Here is a 22,928-nt window from a genome sequence, read left to right on the forward strand (position 1 = left end):
ATAAATTAATACCAAATATGCCATTTTTTTTGTTTGAAACTTGAAATATTAAAACAAAGAAAACTGTTTTCTTTCTTTCTTTCTTTCTTTCTTTCTTTCTTTCTTTCTTTCTTTCTTTCTTTCTTTCTTTCTTTCTTTCTTTCATCAAAAGCTCTCTTTCGATATTTCTGCATCTCAATTGGTCCACACTCCTCCTCTGCTGAGGCTGAGGGAGGGTGCAGGAGGAGAAGGAGGAACCGGAGGAGGGAAGATCCGACTTTCAGATGAATTTGAGTCGCGAAAGCAGCGAAGCTCCCGTGAAATCATAAAGCACCTCGATTAGGAAGGATGGCTTGTGGATGTTGAAGAGATATACAGCTGGGACAAAAGATAATTTCCTGGATTTTTCGCACCACTTTCGTCACAGTTTTTTTTTTTTCAGTTTCGGTGAAAAAAGTGGACAAGCCTGAAATCTTTTGAGGATGTGAATGATTTCAACAATAGCATTTAAATGTAGAAAAAAAAGGAGGAAAAAAGAGAAGGAAACAAACAGTGGCAGAGAGTGGACTTCCTGCAAGGAGAGCTGTGGTGTGGACCCATCCGAGTTCAGGACGGCGATAAACAACCGCTGGACCGGAATGAATTAAATGTCTTGACTCGGTGACAGCTGCACTCTCATCCGGAAACAGGGCGCGAGAGGCGTCGGGATTCCCTTTGTCCCCACGTGCGGATGAGCTGCGAACAAGACACGAGGTATTGATTTAATGTGATGATTTCCCGCTATTAGAAACAGTTGCAGCCTGGAAACTGTTTCTGTTATTCAGTCTCATTTAAATATTATTTCTGTTTTTACTTAAACGGGCACCTATAATGCAACTATTGTCTCACTTTTGATTTCTGTTTTTACATGTCATTAATCCTGGTCACTGACATGACATGACATGGTGAAGTAAATCACACTGATTGTCTCTTCATGTTTTATAAGCAGCAAGTGGACAGTTTGTCCCCAATGTTGATGTATTATAAGCAGGAAAAATGGGTGAGATTAAGGATTTGAGTTTGTGCAGGTCCAGTTTTTGATATCTGGGTCAGAGCATTTGCAAATCTGCCTCTCTTCAAGAGTGTTGTCAAGAGGTCAGTACCTATTGAAAGTGCTTCCTGGAAGGCGCAGTTGTGAAAAGGCTCTTGAGCAGCCCATCAGATACTGTATTTGAAACACTGAAGAAGTTAATCCTAGTTCTGATTGAAATGGTAAGTGTGCACAGTGCAGCAGTGTTTTAAACTCATGAGGGAGGGTGCCCATTCTTACTAAAAATGAGCATTTCAACATCAAAACTGGACTATCGACCGATTCAGGAAGGTGGCCTTGCCTCATTTATCACACAGGTGTGTTTAACTCACCTGGGTAATACACCAGAGTGCACCATGTACAGCTTTCATTGGAAGGGCATTCCCCAGTGGTTGTTGCTTCTTTTCATCAGGACAATGTGACGTACCAAAAATCATAAAAGACTCAGGAATGGTTTGAGGAGCACATTTCAAGCCTCTATTCAACCAGAAATCACTCTGGTTGACAAGCAGGTCAGATTTATGGAGACTCCACCCCAGCAACAGAGAGGCCATATCGGTTACTAAGATCTTGTTGGCCGATGTCACGATTACCTTTGACTTCATCCCTTAATTTGTTGTTTTAATAACAAAAAAGGAGGCAGCACATTATTAGACATGTGGTCATAATGTTATGCTGGATCTCTGTACATTACCTGTACTGTTAGAGTCTGAACATTGCTGCTTAGCCACAGGAGTGCACACAGATCCTTGCATACTGTTGAAACAAATATCCCAGATTTACCTCTTAAAAGCTCCTAGTAGCTGAATGGTCCACTTCTGCATGAGGATTATCATCTTATTGCAAATTTCCAAAACATCTGTCTGTTCTCAACAATCACTTAATTTTCTGTATTATACTGGTGATTATCTTGTCTAACAGACCTCAGGCACTTAAAGATTAATTTAAGTATATATGGTCTTATTGTTAAACAAATTGCAAAAAGCAATGTTGGCCTGAATTTATTTTAAGCTGAAAATAACATCAAATGCAGAGCTTGTTTGCATGCAGACCACAAACACAAATGGAGAACCTTGTGGAATAGGAACTCCTCTTGTCAGAGACGAGCTTGGGGAGTCCCACAAGGGAAGGATCCAAAGCAGCAGGCTGTTCTGCTTTGTGAATAAAAGTGTAAAACAGTAGAAAATCAATTGGCTGAAGGGCGTAATGCCAGGTGCACTTCCTGTCTCTGCTGACTTCTTTTTCTTTCTATCCTCGCTTCCTCACATGACCTCTTATACCACTGTGCAGCTCTGATGCTTCGCTCTGTAGATGCCCTGAAACTTTCCTTTCTTCATGGTCTCCTCTTATCACAAGATGTTTCATCTTTCAGCTTCCCCTTTTTTATCTTACACTAAGTCACTCATGGAAAAATAACTGTGTGGCGCTGTTAGTTTGTATGATTTGCTACAGTTGAAGTTCAGAATATATTGATCTGTTGGCTGCACTCAATGTTTAAATGCGGAAACGCATCGATCCATGTTGTTACTGAACAGGTACCAACCCACTCAAACCCAGAGCACTTCAGCAAATCCACCCATCTGGGTTCAGATTGACTTGCACCAATTACAGACGTTAAATTGGCATCGCTTTACTGCTGAAATTAGTCACACTGAACCACGGTCAGACTGTAATTAAACTGTCTATTGTGTCCATTGCGTCTGCACAGAAACCTCTCAGATGTTAAATAATTGTTCATTTTGCTATTTCTCACACTATGTTCTTGCTAGCCAGTTAGCATGCTCATTCAAAAAGAGTAATTACGAGACTCAAAAAATTGACTAATGCTCAGTTTCAGTTTTTATTTTCATTTTTACATATTTTGGAGGTATATTTTATGGGATTTCTTGAAAACTGTGTAGCTTTTAAATCATATTCAAACTTCTCGTCAACATGGTTGAAACAGCATATCTGTTTTGTTAACATTTCCAGGCTGTGTGGGACTGCTTCAGTCCCGTACCACTCCGTACCTCGATGTGAATCACTGCCAGAACAACAACTTCTTAGTTTAAGATTAGGTAATTGGAAGAAGATCCAAAATGTTGTAAAAATGAAAATATTTTTCTTATATAATGTGATTCAGGCTAAGATTATGAAGGAGAGGCTCTGATGGAGTCACAGGATTTCAAGCAAACGAGCAACACGTTTAGGATTCTGCCGCATCACCTACAGCTTGTGGTGAAAGCATTAATACCTCTGGGACTATTTTAAATTTTGTCTCATTATACCTACAAACTTTCTGTGATGAAGATCAACATGAAGTAGTGTATATTTGTGAGGAGAATGATACATGGTTTCAAAACATTGTTACAAGCAAAACTATGAAAATGGTGGCATGTATATTTATCTTCACCCCTACACCTACCCTTCCTCTGACACCTMTGAGTAAAACCTCACCTTCATCTGGAGTCACAGGTGAGGGCTTTTCTGCATTTGTCCCTCCAAACTTTACCCATCTAGATGGAAACCTTCATTTTACCTAAGTTCACGTGGGGTCAGTCTAACCAGTGCACAGTTTAATTACACGCTAGTTTGTTTTTGTCTAACTTTAAATCCATTGATTTTTTTGCGCTGAAAGACAGAGGTTATTGGTGTTGCAAACTTTTCCATGCTTTGGAAATGTCTTGAATCTTGCTTCTGTGGAGTGGCATGTTTTCCTTTCTCTGCTATAACAGAAAATATCTGGACCACCGCCACGCAGCACCATCCCCCATCTCAGCATGTTGTATTCGCCCTCTACAGCTTAAATAACTTATTGAAGAAAACAGTTTTTCTTTCTGTGCTGCAGCCTCTCCCAATTTGTTGTTCATCACACATCTTGTCATCCTTCCGTTTTTTTTGTTTGTTTTTTATGATTGGATTGACTTTATTTTTTTTGTGTAAAATGCCTCGAGGTGACAGTTGTTGATGTGAATTGATGTCGTATGAACAAACTGAACTGAATGCAATGTGGATTAAATTAATGAAGCAGCTCTTTTGTGGAATTGTAAGAAATATGATTCTTAAGTGCTTCTGTGTGCGTATGTTACATTCACCGTTGGCTGTACGTGAGTCTCAGTGGTAAATCATTTCTTTATATTCATCTTTCTGATGAATATTGTGCTTCAACAAATCCATTAAAGGAAAAAAAACATCACTGCTTGTATAATAGTCCATTCAAGACTATTCATATCTAGATTTATATCCTTGATATTGTGTTACTTTTGCTTATGTGCTCGTTGTTTGCCTATAGGTGCTTGTCAAGCCTGATAAACTGTTCTTTCAACCTTGTGTTGAAATTATTTAATACCAGGTGAGTGCGCATTTGACAGCCTATTTCTTCTGTATTATTACTTTGGGAGAAGTTATTTAATTCTGTGCCATACTTTGTTTCACACCAACTCAATTGAAACAAGCATTCTTTTAAAATTTGTTATTAGTTAATTGAATTATGAGTGAGAATTGAACAGAAGTGGTGAGAATACAGCGCTCAGCTGTGCTGTGTTGCATCTCAGAAACATAACTTTTTTTATTTTTTTCTGCCGCTGTGGAGTTTATCTTTCAGGTATTAAGTTAGCCTGGCTGTTGTGGAGACATCCAGCTGTAATTTTGGAAGCTGCTCACGTAGAAGTGCTGGCTGAACTGCACTAAATTCATAAGAGAAATCAAAGAACGCAATCTCCACACAGCTGCCGGCTTTGTTCAGATCAGAACGCGCTCACTGAAGCAGGAAGATGGTTGTGTCATATACCCCTAACTCAGGATGGTAAGCACGCTGAAGTGGTGCTTGAAGGGCCTCTGGAAATCCTGTTTTTTTAATGTTGTTTGAAAGGTAGTGCAACTGGTTTGCTGTTAAAAGTTTGATAACCTGGAACAGTTAATCAAGAAGAGGTTGTATGAAATCCGAGAAAAACTGTTTACTGCCAGCATTCAGGACCCTTGGCGGATCATATCTGCAGCTTTGTTCAATATCTTGCTTTCCATGTTGTCTCTTCACCTCACTGACAGGCGAAGGTGAAGTGGGAGGCAGAGAGGCTGTCAGTTGGTCTTAAAATAAGGATCGACTTGGTCTTGTTGTGTTGAAGTCTTGGCAGGTGAGAGACTTGGAGCTGGACATTATAGTGAAAAAAACAAAAAACAGTTCAGAATATTTTTTATTTTTTAGCTTATGATCCATCCTTTATAGTGATCAACCCTTTGAGCTTTTATTAGTCAGTTCCTATATTCAGTTTTCCATGATATTTCTTGGTCATAAACTGTCTGTTTTGATGCATCCAGTAAAAAGCCCATATAGTCTCGCATTATTTAAAAAACTCATCTCTACTTTTCCCTTACCTTTTTTTGTTGACTGACATTTTAATATTTGTGCTTGTAATTTACTGTGCACACATCCAACATACTTGGATCCTTCATCTCCTAGAGACTGAATACATTTCTCTGAGCTTGAGATGTAGCCGGTTGACTTAATAACATAAGTGAGATAACTGAGAATAATTAACATACCGATCAGCCTGCATGTGTCCCTGCTAAGCAGAAATGATTGGAGATAAGCTTTGGATTGGTCTAAATTAAGCAACTGCCTTCTAATTCAAATACTAGTTTCCCGTCACACTTTTTAAAAGAAATTAAAACGTGATTTTAATTTGTATTAATCAGAGACATGAAGATTACTAGCTATAAAAATCTAAATTGAGGCTTCCTCCATATTAAATACAGAATAAACCGAGGCTGTTTTTTTTAAAGTCAATCAAAATACTTTGATATGAAGCTATAGATAAATTAGCTGTTCTACACCTAAAATATCTGTGACTGTGGAAGTTTTTTTTTTCTATTTTATTAAAATGTATTTGTATTTTGTAATCGTTTCTACTCTAAAAATGACTTTTGTACTGAAAAGCTACAGCAATGAAAAGTAATGCGGTCTGGTTGCGTTTAAGAATTAACAACACAAGTTCAGTGCGACATGTTTGTGTGTTTCAGTCCTGCTTCCACTCTTTGCCAGCTTGTTGAATGCCAACTTTCTAATGCATGTTTGCTTCGTGTCAAAACTAGACATTACTCATTTTAGGCATCGCCACAGACCCATCAGTAATCTGACTTTTCACACACATGCACACTTTTCACTAATCCAATCAAGACTTGACCATTGTCAAATTCTGATCATGCCCTTGAAAGGGAATTATAATATTCTGCTTCTCTGAAACTTTGCAAGCCTTTAAGATTTTGTTGAACTAATTCATAATTACCTTACAATTGGGGAATGCATAGTTTGAACACTTGTCTTTCTATTCTTAACAAGTTGAAAACCTTCAATCAGACAGACATTTTTGAACATTTTTAGTAAAATTTGATGTTGATGAGTGCATTTTTATTTCAATAATCTTGGGCTTAGACTAATCCCCATGCTCCTGTGTATTGTTTTGAAAGAGGAATGGCATGAACTTTGCTTAAAGGTCTTTGTTGACTTTCCCTCTTCTTAAATGCAGCAGGAGGTCTGTGTTATGTGCTGGCTCATTAAAAGAAGCCAAATAAATGCTGATCAAAAACTGCTGTCGTAAATGATTGTGTTTTGTGTGAACTTTGGCGTGTTATACATATATTTTAGATAAAGCAAAACATTCTAATTTGCAGCTGGAAAGATTATTAAAAGTACATATGCTGGGATTGAATTGTCAAATGGTGAGCAACCATTTCGGCTGCAGATGAAAACCCCCTTCAGGACTGTGGGTGTCCTTTTATACACCCACTTGGCACCAATGTGTGAAATGATTTTTTTTTCTTTTCCAAGGGATGAGCATGTTTCTGGAGGAAATTGAATGTCATTATAAATGCAGTGGTGTAGGATGTAAAGAGTGTTTTTTAATGATGTAACATACCCTGAGCTCATCTTGGATGACAGGCAACGAGAAACGGTGACACATGCAGAAATATTGGGAAAAGTACATTTCAAAAGCAGCTGCTGTGGGAAGATGGAGTGGATTTTAGAGGATATGTGTAATATGAATCATACAATTATTTGGCAAACCACCTGGTTTTGTCAGTGAAGAGCACATACTTTTCATGTCTAGTTGGGTAAGAAATATCAGTAATATATGAAAGCTGCAGCAACCCATACAGTCTCTCTCTCTTGCTGTTCTTTCACTATGAATGTCAGTATTAGAAACATTTTGCAAAATTAATTACATGAGTGTGTTTTGGGGAAAAAGTTAACATTGAATGATAAATGGCCTGTACTGCACAGTTCCTGGCAACAGATACAATTTTAAAGGCACACAGTATGTTGTTGTGGTAATTAGAAATGACCCCCAAATGGACTGAGATGTAGACTCTGTTCTCTGGCTGTTTTTGACTCCCAGTGACCGACGGTCTATAAGACAAGCATGCTGAGGGTTTTCCTTGTTATCTTTGCTCTATTAGGCATGATGCACAGCTTGCTTTTCCCTCAGTCACAGTGGTGTACTCCTGCCAGAGCGTAAAAGGATCGAAATCAGATGTGACAGAATGCCCTGTCACATTTTGCCATGAAGGCTAACTTTGTTTCTCTTGGTGACAAATGAAAATAAATACATGAAGCAGAGGCAGTAGGTTCAGTTTTTCTATGTTGTTCTATGTGAATCAGTTATTCTATGTTCAAGAGTTTATTTGACCTCTGACATTGCAAACAAAAAAAACGTTATAAAATACATTTCTAGTAAACCCAGTACTTAACCCTTCGTAAATATTCATCTCCATAAAAATGTTAAAAATGTAATTGACATCGTGTTTCTGACAAGCTGCATGTATTCAAAAGCTGACTATTTTGAAGGTTTAAAGTGTTTTTAAGCCGTTCTTCTCTTTACACCTGTCTTCCCTAATGTTGCTAATTAGGCTGGAGGAAAACTATTTGGAATGCCCCAAGAAACGCACTCAAACATCCTCCTAGTTGTTAGCAGGTTTCATCCTCTGATGCTACAGTTCTAGTCTGTGTTCATAAACATGCCATAAACATAATATTCAGATCTGCTCATGAACACTCATTTCTTGTTTCTGTTACTTTAATTGTCTATTACTCTGATTTGTGCTACTTAGGACTTGGTTCTCATTTCCATAAAGAAGCCTCGAAAACTGACGATTCCCTCATTAAACGCATTTTGAAATATCGTCATATAAATTCCTTAATGACTATTTTCACCCACATGGCTTTATGAGATTTGCCGTTGACAATATAATGCCGAGAAGATTTCCCTCGTAAAATATCTGTGGAGTCAATTGAGAAAACACAAAACAGAATTTATTACTATGATAAAGTTAGCAGCCAAAAACTGTTGCAAGCAGTAAAATAATCCATCTAAAAAAGGGGGAAATTGAGTTGAAATGCTTTTTAGCAAGTTGGCAGGAATTGGAAAACTGGATCTGAAAATATGGAAGCTGGGTGTTTCACCTTAAAGCTCAGCTAGAAGGAATGTTTGACCAAACATTTTTGGAGTTGTACGTTGCATGTTGTTCGTCATTACTTGCGTCTTAAGATACAATACATTATTTGTTTATTTATTTTTAATAAGCATACCATAATTCTGCTTCTCTCCTGTGTTTCACTCAGTGTCTTTTGTCACTCTAGGACCATGTTTGAGGAACAAACCTTTTGTTCCAAACCTTTTTGTTTCTCAAAAGGTTTGTGACAAACTTGGAAGTATGTCTTTGGTCACTACCTTGTTGCTGGACAGTAGGGGCCTAACAGGAGACAGCAGATTTCTTTAAATTGTCTTTTTTTTAATGTAAAGTCTCATCAGACCAAAGGACAGACATTCAGAACACATCAATATGTTTCAAATGCTCACGGGCAAACTTTAATTGGATTTTGATGGGGTTTTTTTTCTTGGTCGAAGAAGAAAAAACAACACATCTGTCTTGACGCATCCAGTCCAGAAGAGGCCAGCCTAGCAACAATCTTATTGACAGACATTATAAGCACTTCCAGGTTGCACCAACAACTCCTTTCTTTGGCGCTGAAGACTCTGAGACACTTCATGAGAAACACTCAGACTGACAGATATACTGCTCAGTAATAAATCTAAGGAAGAAGCTTCTATAGAAAGAGCATAAGGTTTGTTGAAAGTGTTAATTTTTAATCCAACAGAAAATGAAGAGACCACAAAGTTTAAAAATATTTTGATCAGTTGAACTGATCCAAGCTGATCAAGAAAAACATGTTAGATAATTTAATGCTGACTTCTTTCATAACTTTACCAGACAGCATTTTTACTAGTTTTAGTAGCAAACTCTTCTTATCCTTGGTTCTTCTAGCACTCACCAGTTTAAAACCTCTTTCTTAAATCTTTCCATTTAGCCCCCAACCTCATCTGTGTTTCATTTAATCCTCTTTTGTACTCATTATAACACTCTGCCTCTCCGCTACCAAACCCCTCCTCCTCCAATTATCCATGTGCTTACAAAATCACCCTTGTCATAATTTCCGTTTATCTGTCCCGTTCTACGTGTTTCGAGCACTGCTGGGCTGTAACACGCTTCTCTTCATATACTGGAAACAAAAGACAAAAATAGACCATCCTGGATCACAGGAGGAAGCATCTAACATCTTTTTAACCACTTTCTGAATTATCTTAACTGAGAGACTCGGCTACGAAGGAGTCAATCTTATCTGCTGCTTTGAATTATTAACCTGCTCTAACTTAAACTGTGCTGAACAATTAGGGAGACTCAGGATTGCCAATTTTTATATTGGCTGTAAAAAAGATGAAAAAATGTGCTGTCATTTCTTTTTAATTTGAGAAAAGCCTTATACTAGAATTATATTTGAAAGGCTGTAAAATGTTACTGTCATTTATTAGAACTGCTATTTTTTTGGATGAGCCTTTATAATTATCAAAAAATAAATGATCATGTATTTATCTGAATAGCATTATTAAATAAGTTGTAATAATAGGAAAACATAAACTATGAATTTACACATCAAACTTCCTTCTGCATACATACTTTTATGTTACAGAATGTGCTGTACTCTGTATTTGTAATACAGCTTTTTTATTTTCTAGGTTTTCATGTGAAGCTTCTGCGGTTGGACTGCAGGGGGCGTTACTCGAGGAAAGATGAGGAAAAGCAGGAGTGTTCTTACAGTGTCTCCCAACAATGTAAGTCATCATGCTCCCAAAATATCTCCATTACATAACCAAATGTTTGGAAGATTTACTACTTCCAAATGATTGAAAGTGATATGTTTTTGCAACATAAAGAAAAATAATTGTCATTACAGTGCCATTAAGAATGGCAGGATACAGACTCAGGCTCATGAATGCTTTTGATCTCACTGTTTTCTGTGTTTCTGCTGTTTGTCAGTCAAAATATGTTTGGACAGTTCTTTTTCTTTGAATATTTTTTTTCTCTGTACATCAGAGATCTCATCTAGAAAGATGGCGTTACACTTCCTTCCTGCCTTTAAACCGTGATGGACAGGGGTCAGACAAGATCTGGAAGAGGTTTTTATTTTATGTCTGATTTTTGTTTAAAGTGAAGGCTTCTGCACACATCCACTCATAAATTCACATAAGAAAATAGAAATGTGTAAACTGGGTCATTGTGCATTAGTAAGAATTTAAATTGAAAAGAGTTGGATAAAAAAAGACAGGTTTATCATACTAAATAACATTATCAAAAAGGTCATTTATTTCAGTATTTCATTTAAAAACTGAAATGCATATAGATTCAATATATACAAAGTGATTTCTGTCAATTTTAATGACCAGGGCTTACAGCCAGTAAAAACCCAAAATTATTTTTAAATTAAATTGACATATTTATTAGGACATGTAAAGGTATTGGCTCTAAACCAATTTTTTAAAGCTGGGCAAAGGGCAAAAAAAGTTATTTTTATTTTTTATTTATTTTGATAATTAGGGTTGCAGACCCTTAACCACTGTCTTGGTTATGCTCTCATTTACTAATCTATGCAGAGCTCAATAGAAGCAATAAGTTGTACATTATTGCCTTTAGCCATATAGCTTTTCTTGACTTTCCTTATTTCTGTTTGAGCAAACAAGCATGGTGTTCTACTGCAGGAGATGCTCAAGTGCAACTACAGGCAGTGTTTTGAAATCAAAACTTTTTAAGATTTTAGAATACACAATCGTTGTTCTAAAATGTTGAAATGATTGAAAGTGATATGTTTTTGCAACATAAAGAAAAATAATTGTTTTTTTTCTGAAACACTTGTTCTGTGCTTCAGTCTTGTGTATGTCAGTCATCTTTTACTCTGATTGCTGTTAAAGACACTATGTGGACTACTTCATTTTTGCAGTTTGGAATGACTCATTTTGTACCAAAACAAAAATGTCATAAAGTTTCAGAAACTAAGTATTCAGGTTACTGCAAGTTATTGTTTATCACACAACAATTTGAACTCATTATAAAATGGATAGGGCACAGTGCAACTAATCTATAACCAGTTTATTCCCATCCACTCTGCCATGAGTGGGAGTTGGTTTTTTGGCTTTAGACATGTCTAAAGGTGTGGGAGTGTGTTACTCATCCTTTCTATTTTTCCAAACTTCCAGTGTGTCTTGGTCAGCTGTCTTAGTCCTGTTGCCTCTCGGTGTCATCATGCCCACCAATCCCATTTTTCATCTTTATGTTCTGTTGTTGAGGGTGTGTTATTGATTTGACATTACTAAAAATACATTCGAGGCTATGACTTAATTAAAGGTTTGAACCACTTGGCAAAAAGTAAAGGTATAAAATGAGGTGTAACTCTTTTTTTTAGTCTTAGATCCATGCAATTATTACCATAGCCCTTAGTCTAAATATGTAGATTTTTATAATTTTCCATTCATCTATTTTAAAAGTAAATCCAGGTTTATTTTGGGAAGAATGGATTATAGTTTCCCCATTTGCTTAGCAATTTACTGACCTTAATAGCAGATTTATTCAGTGATGGACTGTCCTGACCTTGTTGTAGAAACCCCTGGAAGAAGTCTGTTTAAAAAGAACAAACAAAAACGTGTCACTGTATTTAGATTTAGTTATATTCAATCACGTCTCCATGTCTAAAGTCTGCTTTTTCACTTTGATAAATACAGTTAGCTGTTTTCTGAGTCATTAAAGTTAAGCATGTTGTAGTAGGAGATCCTTAATGGATATAAGATGCATTGTCAGGGATTTATTTTAGCTTGTGGTGCTAAACGAGGATTAGCTGTAAGTGGTGTAACTATGAGCTAAGAAGCCAGGGAGGGTTTGTTTTAATGATTTGTCCCATCATGAAGCTGGTCTGTGTAAATGATTATAAGAAGTAATAAGGATTTGGCATGCAGAGTGAAAGAGTTTGAGTGCAGCGTCGTAATATGTCTGTGCTATTGAAGTGTGTTATGCTGAGGAATGGATGTATTATATCAGAGCTAATGGCCTTTTCCCCATGCAAGGCACAGCTGAGCACCTCTGATCTAATTGCTCTGGCTGTGTATGTGTGCATGGATGTGCTCCAGGGTTTCCTGAGTGAAAACACTTCAGCTCAGACCAACATTTGTGACTTTGCATATTTATCTTGTAGTGTTTCCAACAAAGTTCAACAGCACACACCTCCAAGTCCTCTAATCTTTATATCAAGCATTGGCTTCTTAAAATATGTTCCTTGTTGCTTTATAAGTTCTGAACATATGCATTTGCCGTGTCCTTCAAAAACTATTCATATCTTCTATCAGAGGAGTGGTGTTATTTAGTTACAGTATATTGTTCTGTCCAATGAAGCTCCTTTCAGATTGTATGGGAGATCTGGAAAACGCATTGTGTGGCGAAGAAAAGGTCAGCAGTACGAGTCTTGAGTCACACTGAGAGTGAAGCAATTTGAAACCATTCATGCCCCTAGCCCAAAAAGAGTGGGGCTGTTCACAGTTGTCCCTAAAAACACACACGCACAACCATGTGACAAGGTTGAAGTGATAAAGTGGCTTATGGATTTAAACACTACACTACGCTACAGGTCATGCTCCCTTTGAGAGCCCACAGAGGCTTTGCACAAATATTTCACAATAAAAGCCTTTTAATTTTATAAAATGTTTATTTACAAACTTCTGTATGCCATAAAAATGCACAGAAGCAATATCATCATTAATAAATAACACTTTTTGTCTGTCTTAAAATTTTTTGTTCAGAACTGTATTTTGTATTTAACTGTCTGTCACATAATTCGTGGAAATTACAAAGACTACTATTTCATGTGAATCGCTGCATAATCCAATACTTGGATTAGCTTTACTGAGCATCAGTCAGAACTAGCTTTAAACGTTTTTTTTAAACGGTTACATCTCAAGTCATACATATATTCATTACTTTTTTTACTCGCTCTAACAGAATGGAAAATTTCCATCAGTTTCCAAAGATTCTTTGGAAAGTAGGACCTGTGCATAAATCCAACCACCGTTTTACTGCGTTTTAAGAAGTGTATGCTTAAAACATTTATTAAAACACTATATTTCTGAAATACATGTTATGTAACAGTAATATAATGATACATTTCATAATGTACAGGATTTAAAAAAATATATTAAAACAGGCAAAACGATCGTTGTATTAAAACAAGGGAGAACTGATTCTGATTGATTAGTGCATCCCCTCCTTTTTCATAATATTTTTTTCATTTAAATTATGAACTTAAACCTCTTTAAAAGTTGATTTTAAATTGACCATCAACCAAAAAAAAAAAAAGAAGAAAACTTTGTATTATATAAACTCATGTACAACCTTTTATTTGTATGCCATGTCCCAAATATTTCTATCTGGCTTCCTGGAAACTTTAATGCGAGTCTCTGGGAAACTAACAATTTTTTCTGTGTAAATTTATGCATAATCTCTTTCTAAAATGTTTTTTCATAAATATGGGACTGCTTTTTATTGTTTCCCTACTGGACTCTTTCAAACTAATGTCTTGTAACACCCCCCCTCAATACACAGTTTGTTTTAGCTTGTTTCCTCATTTCATAGCTTTCTTTCTCTCTCCTGGCCTTGCTGTTGAGCTTGTATGCAGAGGTAACGTGGGTCAAACTGAACAGCTGTTCATTCTCCAATTAAAGTTCTCGAAAACTTATATTTTGTCTGCAGCAGCAGCAGCACTTCACCTCTTTCTCTGTTTGTTCTCGCTGCCTTCGCTGCTGTGACCTGTTCTCGCACCACTCAGTCTTTATAATTGCTTCCATCTCCACTGTTTCAATGGTGCCCTGATTATACACAGATATTCATTCTCCTTTTCTCTTTTTTGTCTGGTGAGGAGGAAGGATGCTTGTTACCACAGCAACAGTAACTCCTGGGATTACACAAACCGTGACCACTTGCACTTTGTCTGTCTGTCTATCGCCTGGCATTAGGAACTCACACCTTGTCACTTCTAATGTCCTTCTGTGGTATAGATTGTTGAAAGTGTACATACCATACTTTAGCTCTAAAGTTTCACTCATCAGGGAAAAACGGACCTTGTATAAGAGACAAATGCAGAGTGAAATAAGCAACACCTGATGAATCACAGATTCAGAGCTCGGGTCAAGAGGTGAACTGTTAGTCGTGGACTCGGGCCAGGAAACCGCTGAAAACAAACCTGTGTGTGTGTGAGAGAGAATCAACCTTGAACACATCATCTGCCCTCAGAAACATGGCAGAAGCACTATCATGGTGAGGGAATGCCCTTTCTTTTCTTTAATAAGTAAGATAATCTATGGAAGATGATTAGAACCATTGGGAAAAAATAATCTGTCTATAACCTCAGAATTTGTGCTTTTGATCTCAGTTGATTATCTGACTTTAATCAATGGCCCCAATTCTCTTCCGTACTACTCAGAGAGGGTGCAAGATGGATGGAGCTAAAAGTAATAGAGGAAAATACCTGAGACTGAGGTGGAGACTGATGATATGAAAATATCTGAAAGAGTTTAATGGGTTGTTAGGTGTTAAGACAGCATCTTTGGTAATTCTTAAAAACTAGATCTCGATGCGGTTCCCTACATGTTCCTTCTTATCTCTCCAATGAGCTGCAGCTTAATTAACATGCATACAATCAGTTTAAATTTACCTTCAGCAAATTCTAACCCAATATGCTTTTGTCTTCACTCCTGCCACAATAGAAATTTATCTCACATCGTGCATTTTGCTGTTCAGAGCGAGGATTAGAAATGTATTCTGTCTCCTTCTAAAGACTGAGATCAGTCTATTTTACAGCAATAAAGAAAAGATGATGATGAAAGAAAGAAAAGAGGGCGTCATAATTCACCAAAGAGCTTTTTTAATATCCTGCTCCTCTGTCACAGAATATTTCATCACTATGAGCAGCTTATAAATTTAGGCAAATAGAGTTAATACTCCTGAAATGATGTTTAATTCAAAGATAGCAACACAGTCGCTGTCCAAAAACACAGAAAGCATTTATTAAACATGGAGTGATTTCAAATGTAAATGGCTCGTTTTACTCTTTGACAAATTAAAACACAAGTCATGTCAAAAAGGGCAACGCTGCAAACTGCAGTGCATCAAGCAGAATATATTCACACTGCGAGTCAAGCTACTGAAAACCCTGAAGTCAAATATAAACCATGTGTTCATGTTTGTGTTTTCTGCACAGGTGGGCGTTTGTTCTCACACGCGCAGGCAGGAAACGCACAGAAGTGTGTGCATATTGCTGGGAAATATTCTTTAAATTAATTCTATTTCATCCACTCTGTTTCACCTGGTCTCCATCTTCACACACTCTCTCCTTTATTCAACCTTTCTCCACAATCTTTCCTCTCATGCCCTCTTCCCTGCTGTTGCCTCCCTTCTGTCTTTCACTCTGCTCAGTTTTACCTTTTCACTTTTAATCAGTTATCACCTGTCTTCTGTTTCTGCTTTCATCCTTACACTTCCTCCCATGTAAATAAAGGGAAAAGGTTGTTTTTGCAGATCATATCCCTATGGTAATCTATCCTTTGCTGCTTTATTTCCTGAGTCAAAATGGCAGCAGTGCAAAGTGTTTAAGTTGGGTGAAAAATCAGAAGAAAGTGAGATTTTTTTCTTTTGTTGTGATGCACTCTTGAGCTTGAGATAAAATAATCAGCATTTCATAAGTGTTTGAAATTTTGCTTGAAAGTGAATTTGTTTGAAAGTGAACTGAAATTTTGCTTTGGAATAAGAAGTGGTGCCCTCAGAAATTATGGGGGTGGCCAGGACAGGCTAGTAAAAATATTTCTTTTTCTTTTTTTATACATTTTTGGACTAGAATGTTACTTCGGGGGGAAATAGGACTTTGATGGCTTTCTTTCAACAATTGCTTTCCTCTTGACTTTTTTTTTTTTTTACAATTAAGGCCATATTAGAGTGCTAAAAAAAGAATCCGATTAAGTGATTTTCTTACCTGAGCTGAAGCTCTTCAGCCCTTCTTGCAGTGCCATGGGTGAAGAGTTGTAATTTCTATTTCAATAAAAATTGAAATAGAAATTAGTGGGTGATCTTACCATGGAGTACTAGTTTACTCTTTTGTTAAAGTGCATTTTTGGATAAAAAAAAAACCAGGCAACTCCCAAGTTTAACTCCCACAACAAGCTGACAGCCTGGTAAACCACAACCCTCTAAAAAACCTGTAGACTTGCTTGCAGGTTTATGCTAAGCAGCTGCATTACTATAATTTTCATTCATATAAAGTACAATGTGGACTTGTAAGATAACATCATGCCTTTTGCTGCACTGCTTCCTGAATGCAACATAGATGATTTTCACCTGTGCTATCTGTTTGTTTTTCTTCTGTAGCATATAGTCATAAATCAAATGACAGGTAAAATGTCACGAAAGGTTAGTGAACAAACGACTGGCTCTTCTGTTTTTGACATTTGCAAACAAATGTGAGAAATATGTTTTCTAGAACTTTACAAATGTCTCGTGTTGGAAGTGCTGTGAAGTTTTATCTTTGTCTCCAGCTTAAAGGCGTAAAGCATCAAATGGCATGAGTCCAGGTTGCAGAAGCAGGGAAATGTTTACATGTTCATATAGTAGAGAGTGGACATTGATTTTGCCTCTACAAATGAGACTGAGCAGGTCTGTGTCGGCTAATCCTTTTTGTGTTGCTGCCAATGGATTTTTTTATTTTTTTTGCCTATTCTGATTCTGCTTAAGTATTAACATGACACTTCCCAAATTTGGGGTCAAGAGTCTCGTGTGTGCTTGACCCAATTCCCCGAACTGCAAAAGAAAAAACAAAATTACTAATGTTATTCACATTGTTATTCACTGTGAACTATTTTTCAAAAGGTTCTTTAAAAAGTAACCTTTTGATTGTAATACTTGCTTAATTGTCTCATACTGTGAAGATTACATTGAGAACCTTAAATCATTAAAAAGCTGGTCATACCTTTTAATTCTGACTCACCAGACCACTTGAATTGCTTCACACTCTCATTTCACACATCCGTCTGTCTTGTGCGTCATTCACTCAATCAAATCACCTGCTTCCTCCCAGTTTGTGAAGGATGGAAAAATAAAATACAAATTCTGCACTTCTTACAAAGAGAAAAGGATATGAGTCATTCATTTATTCAACTTTGTCTGCAGCCAGTGTTATTAAACATTTCTGTTTCCTTTGGGAGATCATGATTCAGGTTTAAAGAAAATATGAGATTCAATGTGACTTTTAAAATAAAGCCAGTGAAGTATTGACATGGAGCCAGCAGGTCTATTCAGCATCACTGTTTGAGGCCAGTAGCAGGGCTGTGATCTGGTTATGTACTGTGCTCAGAGTGTTTTATATGAATTTGTCCTTCACTTTGCTCGTTGTAGCTTCCAGCCTACACATCTCTCTCCTTTCTGCCCTACAGTGCTATTCCCATGTTCTCTATCTTTTCATGTTCAATATATTGATCGTCATATTCTCGTCTTTAGTAATAACTTATGAGCTCTATAGGCTAATATTTTTCTTTAGCACCCGAAGGCACCTACTTTGTTCCGTTTCCTCTCAATCTTGGCTTTGTTTCCCGTATTAAAGATGGCACCGCAGTGTAGCCTGTTCAAGGGTCGTAAATCAGTTTTACTGCTTTGAATTTCATTACATAATGCTGCTGCCTTTTGATGGCTGCCATTTATGGGTTGCCATGCTGATTTGTGTTCCTGCCATATGTGCCTTCTAGGAACAAAGTCAAAATGTTTTTTTTGGTTTTAATTATTACATTACTTGGCTGAAAATCAAATGTACACAGTTTTTGGAAATCGATTTTTGAGGAAACGCATTAAAAAGGTGATCTAGTTTATGTGTTAGCAGAAGTGAGGTTCCTAAATAGAACACTTAGTGCACATATAAAAGTGCATAAAAAACTGAAGGGATCAGTCATCAAATTAATTTATCAGTGATGCATAGGGTCAGCAGACAGTCAGTGACACCAAATGTTACTGTATAAGAAATTTGGTGTCCAAAGTGCTGTATTTAAGTGTATTGATGGAAAGTTGAGTGGAAGGAAAAAGTGTAATTTAAAAAGTGTAGGTTAAGCTTAAAAGGATTATGTAGATTACGTAGTAAGTTATAACACAGATACATATGCTGGATATTCTGTTTTCAGCCACTCCTGAACTAGAGAACTGTCTCTCTTAGGCTAAAGAAAAAATGGACTAGACTATTATTTAGTGTTCCAATGTCCTATTTTAAATAAAAAGTAAATGTTGCATCTAATTAGGAAATTTAGGTACAGGTTACAGGAACAAGAGTGGACAGACGCAAAACCCAAGCTGGTCTAGGGTGAAGTTTCCACAGTCAGTGATGGTTTAAAGAGACATGCCAGTGCTGCTGTTGGTCCACTGCATGTTATATAATCCAGTCAGTAGAGCCTTCTACCAGGATATTTTAGAACAGATCCCTATGCTGATTTAATTTTTCAGCAGAATTTGGCATTTCCAATACTGACAAAAGTACAAATATCTTATTTTAACTATAGTGACAGTGTGTTTAAAGACCTAAACTCCATGGTGTATTGCTAGGAGGAATTTGAGACACCAGATCCAACAAAGCAGGTGAGCAGAAAATTGCTTTGAAACCAACTTGGGCTTTCTCAATACATCAGCAGAGAATCCATGCCATGCTGCACTGATGCAGTAATTTTTCCTCAAGGAGTCCCAATCCAGCAGCGTGTGCATATACAATACAACACATGGAAATACCATTTGGAAGGCCCACATTTATGTATATTATTATTTTTTTTTAAATTGACCCTATGTAAAAATCTATTGTTTGAGAAACTAAACTTTTGATTCTCTCTAAGCCACAATAATGATTGCTTATAGAAATAAATGCTTGTCTTTAGCAAATATAATATGAGTAAGTTTTTAAATATTTAATTGCTCTCTTCTTTTAGTTTTACTACTGCAGAAAAGGCTTAACGCTTAAATTTGTTCCCTTACCTTACTGGTATCAAATGATAACCCACAAGATGAATAGTTTTTAGTGAAAATGTCAGCTTTGAGGAAGCCCTACAGGGGAAAAAATAGCCAACACCCACATACCTAAATGTAGTCTCTATGACAGCAGGCAGTGTGTTGTTGCTTAGCTTTAAAATGGAAACAAGCCACAAGTAGTAAGAAGAAGGCAGTCCTCCAAGCAGATCAGTCGTAGGTGTATTTACTAGAAAGGATACTTACTATTTTCAACCCAGTAAATCTTATGCAAAATTAAGGCACAATGTTTTAGTAGTTAATGTTTTCCTGGCACCACCAGGACAGGCCAGAGTGAGTCTGGCAGAGGACTGCAAGCAGATAAATATGAATGTTATTTCTGTATTTACTGTTTGACAGACAAATGTTGTTAATAAGTGATGGACTAAATGAAAATGGCGACAAGAGATGAAGGTTTTCTCAGTCCTCTGAATGTTTCCTTGACTAGATATTTTAAATATCTGAGGTTTTAAGATGAGAGGCAGGAGATGTTGGCTTTTATTTATTTTTATAAGGAGAATGAAGGTTTTTTAAAATCTACTGAAGGATACAACTGTGTGAAAGAAGTTCACAGCCTGTACTATTTTGAAATAATGAGATTAATAATGATATTATTTATTTATTTATTTATTTATTTTTACCAGAGTGGCGGAAATGGGCTTCCATACAAACCAGAACTCTTGGACATTTTAAACATATTTTTTAGGGCTTCTATTCAGTTCCCTTTTGAGATTTAGTTGAATTGTTTTTCATCATGCGTCTTCTGACTTTGTTAATTAAAAACTTTGGAGACTACCAGCCAGAGACAGGGAGGTCATCCAATCACAAAGAACTCATCACAAATAATATGCCAAAAAAAGCTCGTCAGCAACTATAAGCTGGACTCCTGTCAACAATATTTTTTTTATTGATTATTGTGAACAGTTTGAATATTTTAGAAAACGTAAAATATATATTCAAACTTCAGCTTAAAAAAACAAAAACAAAAAACTGCATTTATTTCTTCAATACATATTACATAAGTGTTATTTTCAACATATTGTTGATTTTTTCTTGATCTGCAGCTCAGTAAACAACGTGGTAGAAGATACCAATAACCTGGTCAATAAAGAGCACAAAAATACATGAGATGAATAAAAGGCCTCAAGTTATCAAATAAATATTAGAAAAATATAAAACAATGGAAATATGTGTACCTTTAATGGTACACATATGTGGCTGTAGGGATTAATATAAATTTGCTTTTATGATGCTCCTGGCAGAAATCAGAAGCAATAGAAGAAAGTACTGCTTGTTTTGTTGTTTTAACTCTTTGATATTTCACCTTTGTCCTTTGTATAAAGACTGTTTTTGGTTTTTGAGTGGGTTTAAGACAAGGCCTTGTCTTAGGACAAGGGTTAGTTAGTGCATTTACATAAACGTATGCAATGTTTCATGATAACGAACCGAACTGGCCCAAACAAAGGTCAAAATGAGAAATAATCGAAACTGGGCATAATATCAAATATTCAGTCAGCAAATTATCTGACGTTTGGGAGAGTTTATGATTGCTTATGATTGCTTATCTCTAATTTATCAAAACACTTTACTCCCAGAATAAAAATAAAATAAGTGTGTAAGCATTGATGAAAGGTTGACTTGCCCCAGAGTCAAGTCAACCATTGTGCTGTACAGATAGTACAACTCTGAAAGTAACTATGTGTTCTTTCTTTGAAAAATATGGAATGAAAGGAGGGCACCACCATTAGATGAAAACCAACTTTTTTCTAGGTTTTCTAGTCAAACAGAAAAACACTTCATTCTATTTCTGGGGGTGGAAGTTTGCACTTTTTGTGCTGCAGAATACAGAAAAAGAGAAGTTCTTCTTGGAAACTAGATCGGTGGAAATGACAGGAAGGTGACAGGATGATATGGTTAAAAAAAATCTACATTCTAAACTTAAAATGGTTTCCCAGATAAATTTTGCTTTTCTGAACCTTTAATTTGTAATGATAATGTTTCAGACAGCACTCATTAATTTACCTTTGTGTCCAAACAGCCAATACATTAAGCATTAGAATGTCAAAGTTTAAGGTTTTATTAGCATTTTTCCCAGAACTGCTTTTTAAAGACACCTTTTGAACTGCAGCTCTACATTAAACCTGAGTAAATCTGTTTAGATGACAGCATTGTGTCAGTCCAAATTAAACTCTATATAGAGTGAGCATAACTTTTTATTTTAGGTCTAAAATGTGAAGTTTGATACTAAATTTTAGAGAAACTTCCTAAAGGTTCTGATTTACATAACCATACACATTTATTTTTTAACCGGAACCTGTTCCTCATTTTTACTTTCTAACATTCATTGTGACCTTTCAAACTAAATATAAATCTGTGTGCAGAGTTGAGTGAAAAAAAACACGGTTATTTATAGTCTGCGATCAGTGTCCTACAGAGCACATACGCAAACAAAGTGAATTAAATTGTTGGAAAAAAGGAAAGAGTTGAAGCTTTATATGTTGCGTGGTTCAGAAGTCTATCTTTAAAAAAATTATCTAAATAGAGTAATGATTTCATTTAACTAATATAGTTTTTAAATAACTTAAAACATGTAATTATATTATTTAAATTATATTAAATTGGTATCTTTACACAAATTTGAAGTAATATGACAAACCACTGTTCTGGCTTTTCTTTAATCTATGATTGCAAAGAGTAGGTGTTTTTATAGATGAAGCTTTAACTTGTGTTAGTCAGCAGCAAGCCTACATCGCCACCTAGTGGGTAAATGGGTAGCATTTAATTTCTGTTATACAGACTTTGAGAACACAAACATTTTGCCTACATTACTGTGTTATAAGCCTCCTTCTCCATTCACTTCCTGCATTTTATTTCTGTTTTCTTTTTTCTTCACAGGACTGCAGAGAGCCTCGGGACTGCTGCCTCAGTGAGTCTTTCACTTCTCCCTCCTGTACGCTCGGCGTTGACCTGCGTCGGGGCGGACGTCGATTCTCTGGCAACCTGCAGCTGCCCCCCTTGTCCTGGCGTCAGGGGGAGAGATCGAGAACACCAGACGAAGAGATCATGACGAGGCCGACGTCTCTGCCGTTTGGGGTTCCTCCCAGAATAGACATCACACCTGTGGACCCAGAATGGTTAGTAAACTGATGTTGCACAGAAACAAGCCGTTCCCCGCTGTTTTCAAATTCACTGCTAACTCAATCTGCTGCTGCTTTTCTGTCAGAAATGCCAGTAACCTTCTTGGTTGTTAAAATATTGGAGTTTCACAGTTACTATCAGCATCCAGGAAAATACAATATACTTTTTCAGTATAGAAGGGGGAAGAAATAGTAAAACTCTTTATATATTTACAGACATATTGTCCAACTAAGTAGCAATGCATGAGGTTGCAGCTGAATATGTTAGTATTAATTATCAATAGACAGACAACCCTCTGTAAGGTTTATATATA

At 36.5% G+C, this 22,928-nt stretch overlaps 1 protein-coding gene across 1 annotated transcript in view; it reads left to right on the top strand.

Annotated features, from left to right (window-relative positions):
• The first annotated feature begins 289 nt into the window (after positions 1-289).
• Positions 290-22,928, top strand: part of pde4ba (phosphodiesterase 4B, cAMP-specific a) — a 158,562-nt gene continuing 135,923 nt past the window's right edge. The window contains exons 1-3 of the mRNA XM_008415176.2: positions 290-732; positions 10,099-10,194; positions 22,373-22,611. Coding sequence (XP_008413398.1) covers positions 10,153-10,194; positions 22,373-22,611 — 281 coding nt within the window. The 5' untranslated portion in view covers positions 290-732; positions 10,099-10,152. The remainder of the gene's footprint in view (positions 733-10,098; positions 10,195-22,372; positions 22,612-22,928) is intronic.

This window comes from Poecilia reticulata, linkage group LG8 (genome assembly GCF_000633615.1).
Source record: "Poecilia reticulata strain Guanapo linkage group LG8, Guppy_female_1.0+MT, whole genome shotgun sequence".
In the NCBI taxonomy this organism is placed as follows: Eukaryota; Metazoa; Chordata; class Actinopteri; order Cyprinodontiformes; family Poeciliidae; genus Poecilia; species Poecilia reticulata.